This window comes from Lithobates pipiens, unplaced genomic scaffold, assembly GCF_037356315.1.
Source record: "Lithobates pipiens isolate NorthernLeopardFrog02 unplaced genomic scaffold, aLitPip1_a1.2 Scaffold_28, whole genome shotgun sequence".
Lineage (NCBI taxonomy): Eukaryota > Metazoa > Chordata > Amphibia > Anura > Ranidae > Lithobates > Lithobates pipiens.
This window is the reverse complement of record NW_027507789.1, coordinates 160,115,053-160,131,349: the sequence shown is the minus strand read 5'-3', so window position 1 is coordinate 160,131,349 and position 16,297 is coordinate 160,115,053. Positions and strand designations below refer to the sequence as shown.

At 48.5% G+C, this 16,297-nt stretch overlaps 1 protein-coding gene across 2 annotated transcripts in view; it reads right to left on the bottom strand.

Moving 5' to 3' along the window:
* Window positions 1-16,297, bottom strand: part of PABPC1L (poly(A) binding protein cytoplasmic 1 like) — a 139,891-nt gene that overhangs the window by 60,881 nt on the left and 62,713 nt on the right. For both annotated transcript variants that reach the window (XM_077459800.1, XM_077459801.1), the window contains exon 9: window positions 12,405-12,671. In XM_077459800.1, the coding sequence (XP_077315926.1) occupies window positions 12,405-12,671 (267 nt within the window). The remainder of the gene's footprint in view (window positions 1-12,404; window positions 12,672-16,297) is intronic.

The window sequence follows — 16,297 nt, the reverse complement described above, 5'->3', positions numbered from 1 at the left end:
CAATAACACCAGATTCAGATCCCACAGGGGTAACGGTGGATGCACCGGAGGAACTTCATGTCGCACCCCTTGAACAAAAGTGCTCACTAGAGAGTGAGATGCCAGGGTTGCTGAAAAAAAAAAAAAAAGACAGCCAAGGCCGATATTTGTCCATTAATGGTGCTCAAAGCCAACTTCTGGTCTACTCCTTGCTGAAGAAACAGCAAGACCCTGGATATAGAAAAAGAGCGCGGATGTCATCCTTTCTCTTTACACATGGAGATTTAGGCCTTCCAGGTACGATGATATATCTTTCGGGAAGATTTCCATGTTCTCAGCATAGTTGGGATCACCGAGTCTGAAAGACCCCGGTTCAACACCTGGCTCTCAATAGCCATGCCGTTAAAACCAGCGATGGTAAAGCAGGATGGAGAATCGGAACTTGAGACAGAAGGCCTTCTCGTAACGGCAGTAGCCAGGGAGCGTCTGCCACCAGGCGCACTAGGTCTGCGTACCAGGAACGCTGAGGCCAATCTGGGGCAATCAGTATCACTGGGATCCCCTCGGCCTCCACTACGAAGCAGACATGGTAACAGTTTCAGTGGAAGAAAGGCATAGATCATCTGGTACTGATCCCACAAAGCCACCAGCGCGTCTGCCCACAGATCTCTAGTCCTGGACACGAATCTCGGCACCTTCTAATTGAGACGGGAGGCCAGAAGATCCACGTTTGGTGTGCCCCACCTCAGGCACAGTAGCCTGAACACCTCCGGATGCAACGCCCATTCTCCTGGGTCCAGCATCTGGCGACTTAGATAGTCCGCCTGCCAGTTCTCCACTCCCGGGATGTAAATGGCTGACAGAGCCGGTACATGTCGCTCTGCCCACTGAAGGATGTGAGCGACCTCCCGTGCGGCGGCCGAGCTTCTTGTTCCTCCTTGGTGATTGACATATTCCACAGCTGTGGCGTTGTCTGACTGGATCCTGATTGGACGCCCTCGTAGTCTCATCGACCACGTGGAGAGGCATAGCCTTTTAGGCTTGCGGTTCGAGGGACGCTTTGGTCCTTCAGCAGTTGTCCTGTCGGGCTGGGGACGCTTGGTCGAAGCTCCGGGCGGATGAAAAAAACGTTTGTCAGCGGAAAATGAGGGCCCTTGCCTACAGTGTGGCTCCTTAGCCTTCCCGGCCTGTAGAAGTAGAGTACCTCTTGTGGCATTTTTAATAATGTCATCCAAAGAGGCTCCAAAGAGCCGGTCGCCAAGGGAGGGAAGATCCGTCAGGATGCCTGGTCAGCAGACCAGCATTTTAACCAAATCAGGTGCCTCAGCACCACTGCTGACACTGAAGCCCTGGATAACAGAGGGAGAGTATCCAGGGCCACGTCCCAAACATACTTCAGGCCTTGCACTAGTTGGTCTGCTAGTTCCACACAGACAGGAGAAGCCTGTTCTCCCAATTGCAACAGTTTTGCCCACTCAGTGTCTGTGACACAAGTGCGGATGCCAGTACTGGTCGCATGGTTGACCCCACAACCGTAAACAAGGAACGAGCCACTGCCTCTGCCTTCCTGTCTGTGGGGTCCTTAAATGCAGGAGATCGTGGTTACTTTGTTTAATCTGGATACTGGGGGGTCCACAACCGGAGGAGCCAACCATTTTTGAGAAGGCTCTCCTCAAAGGGGCAGCTCACCGCCATATACTTGGGGACCGAAAACGTCTGTTGCGGTCGACCCCATTCCTTGTAAATTAACTTATCAAAATAAGTCAGATACGGGGACACCTTAGGTGAACGGGCTGGCTTACGGGACCCAAAAGGGACCGCTACATCAGCAGAGGGATCTGCTGGCTCCTGAATCATCAGGGTATCACGCACACAGCTGTGATAAGTGCTCCAACAAGTGCTTTGTCACGCACGGACCCGGGCGGGGACTCAACCTCCCTGTCCGAACGGTCCTAGTCAGCGTTATCTGAAACGACAGAACAGGGGTCACCAGCCTCAGCAAGGCCCAAGTCTGCGTCAGAGCTCTCCCCAGAGGACGGGGGGGGAGGGGGGGGGGGGGCAGGGGCCGCTTTTTAGAACCTTTGCGCCCATGCACTGCCTCCATCTTGGCAATGAACGAATTGAGGACCGCCGACAAAGCGTCTAGAGGCACTGCACAATCTGCAGGTGAACCGGTTGCAATTGCCTGGATTTCGGGGAAAGAAACACCAATTTCTGAGCCATGCTGACCCTACTCTGTCTGCCACCTGACTCAGGACAGTGATGTTCCCACCCTCCTAACTGCTGCTGGCTGAGGGGCTCTTTCCCGAAGGACTCGCCACCCTGACTGGTTCTGCGCTGTCCAGCTAGTAGTGCCTGTGTCCCTTGTCAGCTCCCAGGTGTATAGATCACACTGTCATCCAGAGATGCTGCTTATGGCGCTGAAACCGATCTATGACATGTTCAGTCTCCAAGAAAATGGCCGCTGAGTGTCCAGTATAAAGGACAAAACACAGGGAAAATGGCCGCCAAGCTACAGGAGAGCATGCTACTCCTTGCCCTCACCTAAGATGGCCGCTGAACACTGAATACCATGATGGACAGTGACAGAGATGGCAGTGAACAGCGCTGCAGCGATCGACAGACACAGCCTCACCAGACACCCCCAGGGAGAGAAACACACACATCAGGGCACATCCAGCCAGCGCAGCCCCCCCCCCCCCCCGGTGAGTGCCCTCCCGGAGAGCCCCTGCATATGACACACACACACCGCTCAGCAGCCACATGCAGCATCCCCTGCAGGGAGGGGGGAGGGAAGATGGGGACAGGGAGAGAAGAGAGGGAGGTGAGGGACCCCCGAATCAAACCTCCCAGGGAATGCCCAGCCCCACCGAGGCAGGGAGAGCTGTATTTACCAGTCCTGCAGAGCTGGGAGATATTCCATCACAGACCCACTCTCTGATCAGTACAGGGTGGCTGTTGGCTTGGCACACTGTGACGCAGACATCAGTAGCCCGGTCATATGTGTGCCCTGGAGCATTAACGCTCACTAACCATCTCTGGAGCGGAGGTACGTAGAGGCTGACCCAGCATGTAGCTCTGGTCTGCACATGCTCACTGGACAGGCTGGGGAGACTACAAGGATTAGGGTATTCAGCCTGTCATCCAGACAGCTGTTGATAGATCACAGGATCTTTAGTCTTGCGCAAAAAGCAAAGCTTCTGCAGAAAAAAACATGGACTGATGGGCCCGCAGGGTTCCTAGGTCCTTCTCCTTCACTAGGCAAAATAAAACTGAGGCTGCATGGCAGGCTGGGGGGTTGTTACCTAAGGGACCGCCCCTTGGACGAAACTAAAAGTTCTGTGTTTTTCATAACATGTTATGCCTAGTCCTCTCCTAAAGGTGGCGTAACAACTCAATGGCTAAGAGAGGAGCTGTGTCAGTCGGTGAATACAAGAGAAAGTAGTGTTTAGTAAATCTGTGCTATGTCAAATGAGGGCTCTATTATGTTACTTCAATATTTTCACGTGTATAAATCTTCTAAACGGATAAAAATAAAGGAATGCAAAGTACTGATCTTAATGCATAGCATGACCGCTGTAAATCTAAGGTGTGTGACATATTAGAGATCCTGTCCTGAATGGAAACCCGCTGGCAACAGGTTTGCCAGGAGAGCCAAGGAATCACTCACCTGCTTTCTCATGCACTGCAATTCTGATTAGGGTTCTGACTGGTCCCATGTAATCTATAGTGACAGCTTGTACTACAAGCTCATACAGGACAATTTTACACCTACAATTCCTCGCCACAGAAAATACTGCTCACCATAACAAAACCATAAAAATCTGGGGCTGAGGTTCTAAGGCTAAACAAGGTTTGCTTGATTTTTTTTTTTTTATAACTCCAAATTTTTATTTCCTATAAAAATGTATAAGGTCTCTATCACTAAGGCCTATGTGGAAAGGTGTAGGCTAACAGGGTCTTTATGTGGTGCTTCTCTGAATGTCAAGTCCATTTCCGCTTTCCCTATTTTGCCCAGTACAAACTTTGCTGGCCAACAATTATGTTCTATAGCATGGGCACAGGCACAACTTTTTGGACTGGATGGCCCTTTAGAGACTGGCAGACAAGATCTTGGGTGAAGTGTCCTTCAGTAAAAGGTCACCCAGGCAATCTTTTACATGAATGTCCTGGGTTCGTAGCAAAGAGCCAGAACCAGAGAACACATTTTTGGAAAGACTTGGGATGGAGAGGAGAGCCCAAATGGCATTGCTCGTTTCCCACAGCCAGTACCGGGCAGATGTCCCTTTTTTCTTTAGAACTGAACAAGTTTGTATAAAAACTTTAAAACCATTCATCTGAAGGAACCAATACAACCAGTTATTGTGCCATAAGCAGGTACAAGGCAGTCAAATCCACTTTTTTGGTTTGAAAGTGGAAGACTGGAAGGAAAAGCAAGGAGAGGGCAAGGATAGAAACTCTTTATTTTGTACCCCTTTCTAGACTGGCGCAAAAATCAAACAAATATCCCCCACTCTGAGGACTAGGGGGTGCACCTTCACTGAGGACTTCTGGAAGGCTTGCAATATCAATCTATATGTGAATAGGAAAGGCCTTTTTTTTATTTGGCCAGTCACGCCCATATGGGTGTGTTTAGGCTGTGTAGAGTCAGGTGCGGTCATCAATATTTTTCTCCATATCTTTAAGTAAAGGAGGTTCCACTTCTGACTCCTGAACAGATTCAAGGGGAATACAGGACATGTACCATTTCTAGCCTCTGGAGAACAAAAGGTCATAAAAGTGTCAGACATAGTGGCAGAAAAATCAGCTTTTGTGAGACAGGCTACATGGTGTGTACCTAAGAGGCAGCTAGAGTCAGATGATGATGGGAGTGGTGTCAAAACTCAGAACAAGGGAACAGCTATCTCTGAGTGGTGTTCTGTGTTTAGGCTGGGTTCACACTGCTGCGGGGGGAGATCCGGATGTGATTCGCACCGCAAATCACATCCGATCTCCGTAGCGATGCGAGTACAGCCATACAGATAGTATGGCTGAATTCGCATCGCTCCCGCAGCAAACTCGCACGGGACCCTTTTTTGGGTCCGCAACAGAATCGGATAGCATGGAGGTTCACACCATGTGATCCGATTCCTGTGCGAGTCGGCAGATCGCACTGCGATATGCGGACGGATCTGGGGGTGTCATTAACATACCATTGACACTCCCAGCCGTCCGCATAGGGCAGTGTGAACTGCCGGCGGGAGTAATGCGATGCGGGAAAACGCCGCGGATTTGCGGCGTTCCCGCATCGCAGCGGTGTGAACCCGGCCTTAATGTAGGCCATCTGAGAAAGGCATGCTATTAGACCCTTTTGTCCCATCTGCCTTGCACCTGTGATCCACCATTGCTAGTGAGGGAATCCCCAGTGGGATACGGACGATGCAGGATTGTGGAATAGAAGGTTTTGCGAATCTGGAAAAGAAGCCGCTACAACTCAGGCGTTGAGCAATCTTTTGCAGTTGTGTCCCTGCAGAAGACGACCATGGGAATGCAGCAATGTACTGTGTTCTCAGTGTAACAGAGGGGCAGAAACACCTCATCTGGGACCATGATGCATTTACCTAATCCTTCTGAGAGTCCAAACAGGAGGGAAAAATCATCAATTTTAAAATTGCTTGCCAAGAAGCATTAGAGACAAAATAGCAGAGGGTGCCGTAATAAAGGGACCATCACTCAATTTCTCTGCCCACTAAACCTCAGTGTGCTATCCCCAGTGGATGTGTATTTAAAGCCAGAAATTGATTTTTAAATACAGGAAACCCTCTCTTACCGCATCTACGATGCTGAGCCCATTAAGGTCCTTTAGGGTCATGAAACCATAGACATAGACCCTAGACCTGTATAGCACCCTACAGCCAAAATTCACATGTTGGACCATGGTAAGCGCCCAACACAGGATCCAGTGCCCAAAGCAAACAATACAGGCCAGCTCTATGGTGTGGGTTCTCGGTAGAGTCCTTGAGGTACACACCAAGAGTAACTGATCTGGAAACTGCTAGGCACTGCAAGGCAATAAGCAGTCAGATGTTGAGAGAAGACTCAATCAAGGAATCAAGACTGAATCAAGGGTTTAGAAAGAAAAAATACTTATTCAGGAGGAGAACGCGTCCTTCACCTAAGAACACTATAAAAAACCGGAGCTCCACTGAGTGGATGGGTTAATAGGTATGCTCTACGAGCAGCCCTGGCCAAAAATGTTTGCCTTTGTCCAATCACTTGAAGGTAGCCGCATATAACCCATTGCCTATGAATACTAGTCCTGTACTGTATGAATAACCTGAACTCCAGCCTTACCTGCAGTCTTACATAGTTGTACAGGCTCCCACAGGCCTGTAGGCAATATATAAATCCTAGAGTATTGCATCCACCGAATGACCAGAGCATCAACTGCATCTGCTAGAGGGTCCCTTGTTTTGGCTATGAACCAGGAGATCATTCAACTGTGACAAAATGCCATCAGTACAAAGTTCTACAGTTCCATCTTTGACATGACTGAAGAACACTTGCTGATGGAGAGACCCTTCCCCTAGGAAAATGCAGTGCCAACTCTGAAGTCTGCCTGTAAGTCTTCCAATTGGGCTATAGGAACCACTGAGAAAGCTGGGATCTGATGAGCTACTCAAAGAAATGTTCCCCATCTTTAACACATCTGAAAGAACACTTCATGGCGCGCAGAGTATTGTCCTGTCTTCCACTTCCAAGTATATAAACTGCTGAGAGCACTGGGACCCAATATTCCAAACAAAGGAATACGTGCTAAATTTTCTGCCCTATAGCTCAACAACGACTCCTCCCTTTTTGGCTTCTGTAAGCCATCACCATAGTGTTATCGGGCTGTCAACCTCAGCTGATGGCCCTCGAGTAAGAGGTCCAGTGGTAAGAGAATGACATGGAACAGATGTCAAGATGTTGATCGATAGTGTGACAAACTGAAAGTTCAGAGAACGAACACAAGAGACGCAATGTGAGAGAGACATTTATACACAATATTCAAAACACACTAGGACAGGGAGATATGGGAGAGAAAAAAGTGGGGGGTTAGATGTCTGGCAATTCACAATCAGTAGTCCAAGGGAACCACTCTAATCTGATGCCACGGTAGAATGCAAGGACAGAGGGAAAAAGTGTCACCCACTAACTGTCCCGGTGACGAAGGTTTCCCAAGTCCCTAGCTTTTAATTGCAGTCTGTGTCCCTCTGCAGATTTCCCCTTTCTTTCTTGTCAAGTAAAACGGTTGTCACCACGATAAGCAGATGAGTCAGAGGAAATGTTTCTAACTAAAACATCAAAGGTTGTTCTAATTCTCCCTCATTTTATCCAGAACCATTGGAAAAATAGGATTTTTGTACTCACCGTAAAATCCTTTTCCCTGAAGTTCATTGACGGACACAGCTCCATTAATCTTGACAATAGGGTTATTACGCCACCATCAGGAGAGGACTAGGCAGAACATGTAATACATGTGAAAAAACAACAGAACCATACAGACCCGCCCATTAGGCATCCCTCTGGCAATAACCCCTCAGCCTGCTTCCTGCAGCTCAGTACGTCAACAAGCATTATACCATAAACCAATAGGAGGGGGAGGGTGCTGTGTCCGTCAATGAACTTCAGAGAAAAGGATTTTACAGTGAGTACAAAAATCCTATTTTCTCTTTTGTTCATTGACAGACACAGCTCCATTAATCTTGAACGTAGGGACGTCCCCAAGTAGTGTCATAACGAGGGGTGGGAACAGCAACATAACTTCACCCACAACCAGAGGTGCTCCCTAACAGGGGAGTCACCATCTGAACCAACCGCATCAGAACTTGCGGCCAACATATGCAGCAAAGTGCATTGACAATCAAAAGGTAACTTTCTCTCAACAAGAAGAAAGAGTGTAAATTGCAACATTACACAGCCGCCAACAAAACTTTGCGTCCAAAACAGGCATCAGAAGATGCGCTTACATCAACTTTGTAGACCTTTGTAAAAGTGTGAACGGACGACCAAGTCAACGCCTTACACACCTGAGCGACTGACGCTTGATGTTGGAAGGCCCAAGAGGTCCCAAATGCCCTGCTGGAATGGGCCGTGACAGAAAAGGGGGGCACCTGCCCCTTCAAGGTGTAAGCCTGGACCACGATCTGTCTGATCCACCTGGAGATGGTGGACGACGAGACCACCAGTCCTTTTTTCGGATCAGCTACCGAAACAAACAGAGAATCTGACTTCCGCAAGGGACAGATATACCCTTAGAGCCCGGACCACGTCCAGGGAATGGAGGGCCACCTCCTTAGGGTGTGTTGGTTTTGGACACAGAGCTGGTAACACTGTCTTCATTTAGGTGAAAAGCCGAAACCACCATCAGCAGAAAAGAAGGTTGCGCACGCAACACCTTATCCTTGTGGATAACTAGATAAGGTGACTTGCAAGATGAGGCCGCCAGTTCAGAAACCCTCCTGGCAGATGTAATGGCCACTAGAAAGACCACTTTCTGAGAGCGCGTCAACAAGTGAATTTCCCTGATGTTCTCAAACGGTGGTTTCTGAAGCGCCGATAGTACCAGGTTCAGATCCCATGGAGGTAAAGGTGGACGCACCGGAGGAATTACATGCCTGACCCCTTGCACAAAAAGGTGCTCACTAAAGAGTGAGATGCCAGGGGTCCTTGGAAAAAAAACAGCCAAGGCTGATATATCTGTCCCTTGATGATGCATAAGGCCAACTTCTGGTCTACCCCACGCTGTAAGAACAGCAGGAGCCTGAACACCGAGTAGGTCCGTGGATGCCACCCCATCTCCTCACACTTGGAGATATAAGCCTTCCACATATGATGGTATATCTTCAGAGAAGACTATTTTCGTGCCCTCAACACAGTCAGACAGACCCCGGTTCCTAAGCACCTGGCTTTCAACAGCCATGCCATTAAAACCAGCGATGGTAAAAGCAGGATGGAGTATTGGACCTTGTGACAGAAGGTCTTCTCGCATCGGTAATCGCCAAGGGGCATCTGCCACCAGGCATACTAGGTCGGCGTACCAAGGACGCCAAGGCCAATCTGGGGCACACAGTATTACTGGAATTCCCTCGGCCTCCACTCTGCGGAGCAGATGTGGCAACAATTTTAACGGAGGGAAGGCGTAAATCATTCGGTACTGCTCCTATGGAGCCACCAACGCGTCCGCCCAGGGATCTCTTGTCCTGGACACTAACCTCCGCACCCTTTGATTGAGCCGAGAGGCCAGGACATCAAAGCCTAAACACCTCCTGATGCATTGACCACTCTTGGGTCCAGCATCTGGCGACTTAGTCCGCCTGCCAGTTTTCTACTCCCGGGGTGTAAATGGCCGACAGGGCCGGTACACGCCGTTCTGCCCACCGAAGGATGTGAGCAACCTCCCATGCTGCAGCCAAGCTTCTTGTTCCTCCTTGATGGTTAACATATGACACCACCGTGGCGTTGTCTGACTGGATCCTGATCGGACGTCCTTGTAGTTTCATCGACCATGTGGAGAGGCATAGCCTGATCGCTCGAAGTTCCAATCGGCAACTGGGATTCCTCCCTTGACCAGAGGCCCTGGGTCGATTGTACTGCCAGTACTCCACCCCAGCCGGTCAGGTTGGTGTCCGTTGTGATCACTGTCCAATGAAGAGGTAGGAACGATTTCCTGGACCGAAGAGATGGAGATCTCAGCCACCAAAGAGAGTCCCTGACTAACTGGCTCACCTGAATCCAGGGATAAAGGAGATTTTTCCCAATTTGCCAATATCTCCCTCTGCAAGACTCTGGTGTGAAATTGGGCATATGGCATCGCCTCAAAAAGGAGGGCACCATGAGGCCCAGGACTCGCATGCAGAAGCCCAGCGATGACCACCTGCGTCTCATCAACAGTTTCACAGCGGCTCTAAGAGTCTGCAGTCTGTCTGAAGGGAGAAACACTCTCGCTTCCACGGAGTCCAGCAGTAAGCCTAGGTACTCCAGGCGTTGAGAGTTGGCACAAGTACCGCTTTTTTGAGGTTCAACACCCACCCAAATTCCTGCAGGGTTTGCATGGTGATCGCCACATCCTCCCTTAATTCTCAGGCAGAAGCTGCTCTCAGAAAATCATTTAGGTAACCCATGATTGCGATCCCACGTTGTTGCAACAATGCCAAAATTGGAGCCAATACCTTGGTAAAGACTCGGGGTGCTGAAGCCAAGCCAAAGGGGAGAGCCACAAACGGGTAGTGGCCTTCCCCTACTGCAAATCGCAGAAACTTCTGATGCCTAAGGAATAGGGGTATGTGCAGGTACACGTCTTGGATAGCCAGAGACGCCAGAGAGTCCGTCTGATGGAGTACAGCGACTACAGAGCAAACGGATTCCATTCTGAACCTCTGTACTTTCACAAAGCAATTGAGGGCTTTTAGGTCTAAGATTGGACGTACCAATTCCTTTTTGGGGACTACAGACAGATTGCAATAGAATCCCTGAAACCTTTCCGTTTCTGGAATAGGAACTATCACCCCGCGGCTGAGCAGGTCCCCTATTGCCCCAAACAGGGCCTGGGTATGCTGGAGGGGAAAAATCTGTTTGGTGGCCAAGACAGGAACTTATCGTTTCAAGGCCAGCCAACAAAGCATCCAAAGGCACGGCATTGTTTGCTGACAAGCCGGTTGCAATTGCAGGGAGGTGTGGGGAAGAAACGCCATGCTGACCCACCCTGTCTGCCACGCTTGGGGACATAAGACAAGGTGCTCAACCCCACCCTCCTAGCTGCTGCAGACTGAGGGGCCCCCACCGCAGGACTCACCACCACGACCTAGCGATGCGCCAAGCTGTTACAGATGCCTGTATCCAGTGTCAGCTCCCAGGTGTCCAGAGCAAAAAAAACGCGCTGTTCTGAGGTACAGGAACCAGCGCTGAGGGGAAAACCTGACTGAGGCTACAAGAAAATGGCCGCCAGGCTCCCTATTTCGAGAAAAATCACAGGGAAAATGGCCGCCGAACTCCGACAAAATGGCCGCTGACATGCTTCTCACAGACTAAAAGAAAATGGGCGACGAACAACTGTACGCAGAGAATGTACACAGATAATGGCGGCAGTCAGCGCTATGGCGGCAGAACATGCAGACCCCCAAGACACCAGCAGAGAGATACCAAAGACAGCCCAGGGACACAGACAGCCAGCTCAACCCCCAATCAAGGATCAGAGCACCCCGGAGGACCCCTGGCTCATGTACACACACCGCTCAACAGCCCAGTCATGCAGCATCCCCCGTGGGGGGGGGGGGGACAGGAGAGAAAGAAAGAGGAGAGGGACCCCCTAAAATCGACCTCCCAGGGCATGCCCAGCTGCTGTATCCCACCGAGGCAGGAAGAGCTGTACTTATCATCCGGACGAGCTGGCGGCATCCCACCACAGACCCACACCCGAGCAGTACGGGGTGACTGCGGGCCACGGCACACTGTGACAGACATCTGTAGTCCGGTCATATGCGTGCCATGGAGCATTGCGCTCACCGACCACCCCTGCAGCCTGAGGGGCATGTATTGGCCGACCCAGCACGCTCGATGGCCAGGCTGGGGAGACTACAAGGATTATCCAGCCTGTCACCTAGCCGGTTGTTGATAGAAGATCACAGGATCTTAAAATCTTGCGCAAAAGGCAAAAATCCAGAAAAAATCCCCAGGATTAATGGTCCCGGCAGGGAGCCTAGGTCCTCCTTCACTAGGCAGAAAAAACTGAGCTGAGGGGTTATTACCAGAGGGACTGCCCCCTGGGCGGAACGGTACAGTTCTGTTGTTTTTCACATATATTACATGTTCTGCCTAGTCCTCTCCTGAAGGTGGCGTAATAACCCTACAGTCAAGATTAATGGAGCTGTGTCCGTCAATAAACGAAATAGAAAAAAAAAAAGTGGATATATGGCTATATACTTTAAAAGAAGTGGTCTCCAAACTGTGGCCCGGTAACAGATGTGGCCCTTTGTTTGCCTTTATCCTGCCCTTGGGGCACTGTTTTATTCACCAACACCAATGAAGAACACAATTCCTCCCAATGACACAATGGGGCGCAATTCCTTTTGATGACACCTACAACGGGGCACTACTCCTACCAATGACAAACGATGGGACACAATTTACTCCCACTAATGCTGGGACATTTTGTACTCACGCTAGCTACAGTCCAGCCCCCTTAAAGTCTGAAGGTAAACTGGCCATTTGCTTACCAAGTTTGGAGACCCCTGCTTTAAAGGCCATGTGTATAGCCTGGATTTAGGTTATAAGAAGTTCCACAGGTTCAAGATTACAGGTGATAGGTAGTACCTGGATTTGTGCAACTATTACTTAATGCAAAACACCTGTAGATGTATCCATTATTAGAAACACAATATAATAACAGCCAAAAATTGTATTACCTGTTGCACAGAAGATACAAGGTAGTTTGGAGGCTGTTGGAATGCTGGAAACATTGGCGGGGGCATAGTTCTCGAGTTTGTGATTCTTTGCATGTACTGGTTGGTGAGTATTGCTTTCCTCTCCTCTTTCCGTTGAGCCAACGCTACATACAGAGGCTTTGTGCTAACTATTCGTCCGTTCATTTCAGTCACAGCCCTAGTAGCCTCTTCTGGAGAGGAAAAACAGACAAACCCAAAACCCTTGCTGTGCCCTCCCTCCATCATCACCTGTAGTTAAAAATGAAAGATTTGTACATAATAGGTACAAAAAAAATATATAAAATAGTTAGACATACATTAACTATAAATAAATAAATCGGTCTAAATCAGATTTTTAAGGTTAGCATTTCCTTGGTCAGCAGCTCATTATATTCTACTATAACAAATGAACAAAAATGAAAGGAGAGCTCTAAGATACACTATATTGGCAAAAGTATTGGGACGCCTGCCTTTACATGCACATGAACTTCAGCTCTGGAAGATTTGGCTGCTCAATGACCAGGCCATTTTTTGCGATATGGCCCTGCGTCACTTTACTGACATTTGAGCAGTCGTGCAACACTGTACGCAAACAAAATTGACCTCCTTGTTTTCCCCACAAATAGAAATTTCTCTCAGTGTTATTTGATCACTTCTGCGATTTTTATTTTTTGCGCTATAAAAAAAAAAAAAACACGACCATTTTGACAAAAAAACAAAAACACAATATTTTGTGCTTTTTGCTAAATATCCCCAATTCTTTTTATTTTATTTTTTAAAAGCAAATTTTTCCTCAGTTTAACCACTTAAGCCAGCAAAATGGTCCGGGGCTGAAGACCAGATTGCTTTTTGCGATTCGGCACTGCGCCGCTTTAACTGACAATTGCGCGGTCGTGCGACATGGCTCCCAAACAAAAATTGACGTCCTTTTTTTCCCACAAATAGAGCTTTGTTTTGGTGGTATTTGATCACCCCTGTTGTTATTTTTTGCGCTATAAACAAAAAGAGACCATTTTGAAAAAAAACGCATTTTTTACTTTTTGTGATCATAAATATCCCCCAAACATATATAAAAAAACATTTTTTTCCCTCAGTTTAGGCCGTTACGTATTCTTCTACATATTTTTGGTAAAAAAATAAATAAATAAAAAAATAAATAAAAAACACGCAATAAGGGATTCTTGATTGGTTTGTGCAAACGTTATAGCGTTTACAAAACAGGGGATAGTTTTATGGCATTTTTATTAATAATTTTTTTTTTTACTAGTAATGGCGGCGATCAGCGATCTGCGACATTATGGCGGACACATCGGACATTTTTGGAACCATTGTCATTTATACAGCAATCACTGCTATACAAATGCACGGATTCCTGTGTAAATGACACTGGCAGTGAAGGGGTTAACCAGTGGGTGGCAGTGTAGGGGTTAAGTGTTCCTAGGGGCGTGTTACTAACTGTTGGGGGCTGGGCTTTCTTTTAATGAACACTGATCTCTGCTCCAATCACATGGAGCAGAGATCAGCGTCACTTGTTGCTAGGCAGAACTGAGAGATGCTGTTTACAACAGCATCTCCTAGTTCAGCCGCCCCATGAGACGACCCGACTGCCGCCGGCGCTCTCACGATGACAGGGCGGCAAATTTAAAGGGACGTACAGGTACGCCCATTTGCCTGCCCATGCCATTCTGCCGATGTGGACAGCGCTGACACTTGACACATTTTTGGGACCATTGACAATTATACAGCAATCAGTGCTATAAAAATGCACCGATTACTGTGTAAATGTCACTGGCAGGGAAGGGGTTAACTCTAGGGGGCGATCAAGGGGTAACTGTGTTCCCTCGTGTGTGTTCTAACTGTAGGGGGGATGGGACTGACTAGATGAGATGACAGATTGTGTGTTCCTACTAGCTAGGAACAACGATCTGTCTCTACTCTCCTCACAGAACAGGGATTTGTGTGTTTACACACTCGTCCCTATTCTGGCTCTTGTGCCCGCCGGACACGTGCATCGCCCTCCCCCCGCAGTGGACGCGCACCTGCTATCCCTTAAAGGGTCGACTACAGCTAGGACAGTTCGTGGGAACGTGCTGATCTGCCGCAGTATATTGATGGCGGCTGGTCGGCAAGCGGTTAATGACATCCCAGTCTTAGTGCATAGGGTTCAATATTGAGCTGGCCTACCCTTTGCAGCTATACCAGCTCCAACTCTTCTGGGAAGGCTGTCCACAAGGTTTAGGGGTGTGTCTATGGGAACGTTTGACCATTCTTCCAGAAGCGCATTTGTGAGGTCAGGCATTGATGTTGGATGAGAAGGCACGGCTCTCAGTCTCCGCTCTAATTCATCCCAAAGGTGTTCTATCAGGTTGAAGTCAGGATTCTGTGCAGATCAGTGAAGTTTCCCCAAACTCACTCATCCATGTATTCATGGACCTAGCTGCATTGGTCTAAATTATTTGGTGGAGGGAGGATTATGGCGTGGGCTTGTTTCTCAGGGGTTGGGCTTGGCCCCTTAGTTCCAGTGGAGGGAACTCTTAAGGAGTCAACATACCGGGACATTTTGGAAAATTTCATGCTCCCAACTTTGTGGGAACAGTTTGGGGATGGCCCCTTCCTGTTCCAACATGACCGCACACCAGTGCTCAAAGCAAGGTCCATAAAGACATGGATGAGCAAGTTTGGGGTGGAGAAACTTGACTGGCCTGCACAAAGTCCTGACTTCAACCTGATAGAACATCTTTGGGATGAATTGGAGCAGAGACTGCAAGCCAGGCCTTCTCGTTGAACATCAGTGCCTGACCTCACATATGCGCTTCTAGAAAAATGGTCAAACATTCCTATAGACACACTCCTAAAGCTATTGGACAGCCTTCTCAGAAGAGTTGAAGCTGTTATGGCAGCAAAGGGCGGGCCAACTCACGAGTCACTCGAGAAGAGGAGGAGCCAGGAGAGCTGCTGAAGGACCCCAGAAGAGGAGGATCGGGGTCAAAACCAACTGCACAGCGGAAGTATGAGAGGTTTGATTTTTTTTTTTTTTTAAACCCTGCGCTTTTACAACCCCTTTAAAGGTCAAACTCACTTCCCTTCCCAATTAAAGAAAGGGGAAGAAAAAAATAAATAAAAAAAAATAAACTCCCACTGACATTTCTGCGGGTGCCACTTCCTGGCTTCATCCCAGGTGTAAAGTATCTCAAAGTCCTCTAATTGAAGTTCCCTAAAGCCGACTTTCAGGCGCTCAACAGTGCAGAGATAACAGGACCCAAGACCATTAGGTCTGGCTGGACTGCAAGTGTCCAAGGAGGGAAGGCGTCAATTAGGGAGAACTGGAGACTAAAGTCTTACCAGTACATCTACCCCTGTCAGTAGGACTCTCGTCCCAGACATAACCTATCCAACTTGTTGTAGAACTTGGAATCCAGTAGATCCATCTGCAGAGTTCCAACGTTGGCAGATTGCTAAAACACTTCTCAGGATGCATCGACCACATGGTCTTGGTATTAGTTGCCAATGACTGGAAAACCCCCCTGTCAATTTTCTATACAGTACCTGGAATATGGACTGGTGACAGACAGCACCTGTTCTGCCCCGGACAGAATGTGGTTCACTTTTCTGAGCCACACGACTCCTAGTGCCACCCTGGAGGTTGATATAAGCCACTATAGAGGCATTGGTAAATTGAACCTACAACTGGTTCGTCCAATAATGCAGAGCAAGGTGTACTGGCCAAAAGTTTCAAGATATCAATGGGCTGTATGCTCTCCTGTGGAAACCAAGTCCACTGAACTGTAGCCACCTTCAAACCAAGTGAAGAGACTGGCCTGTATGTTGTTATCTTCCAAACACCTGAAAAGAAGAATTTCACCCTCTCCAGATTT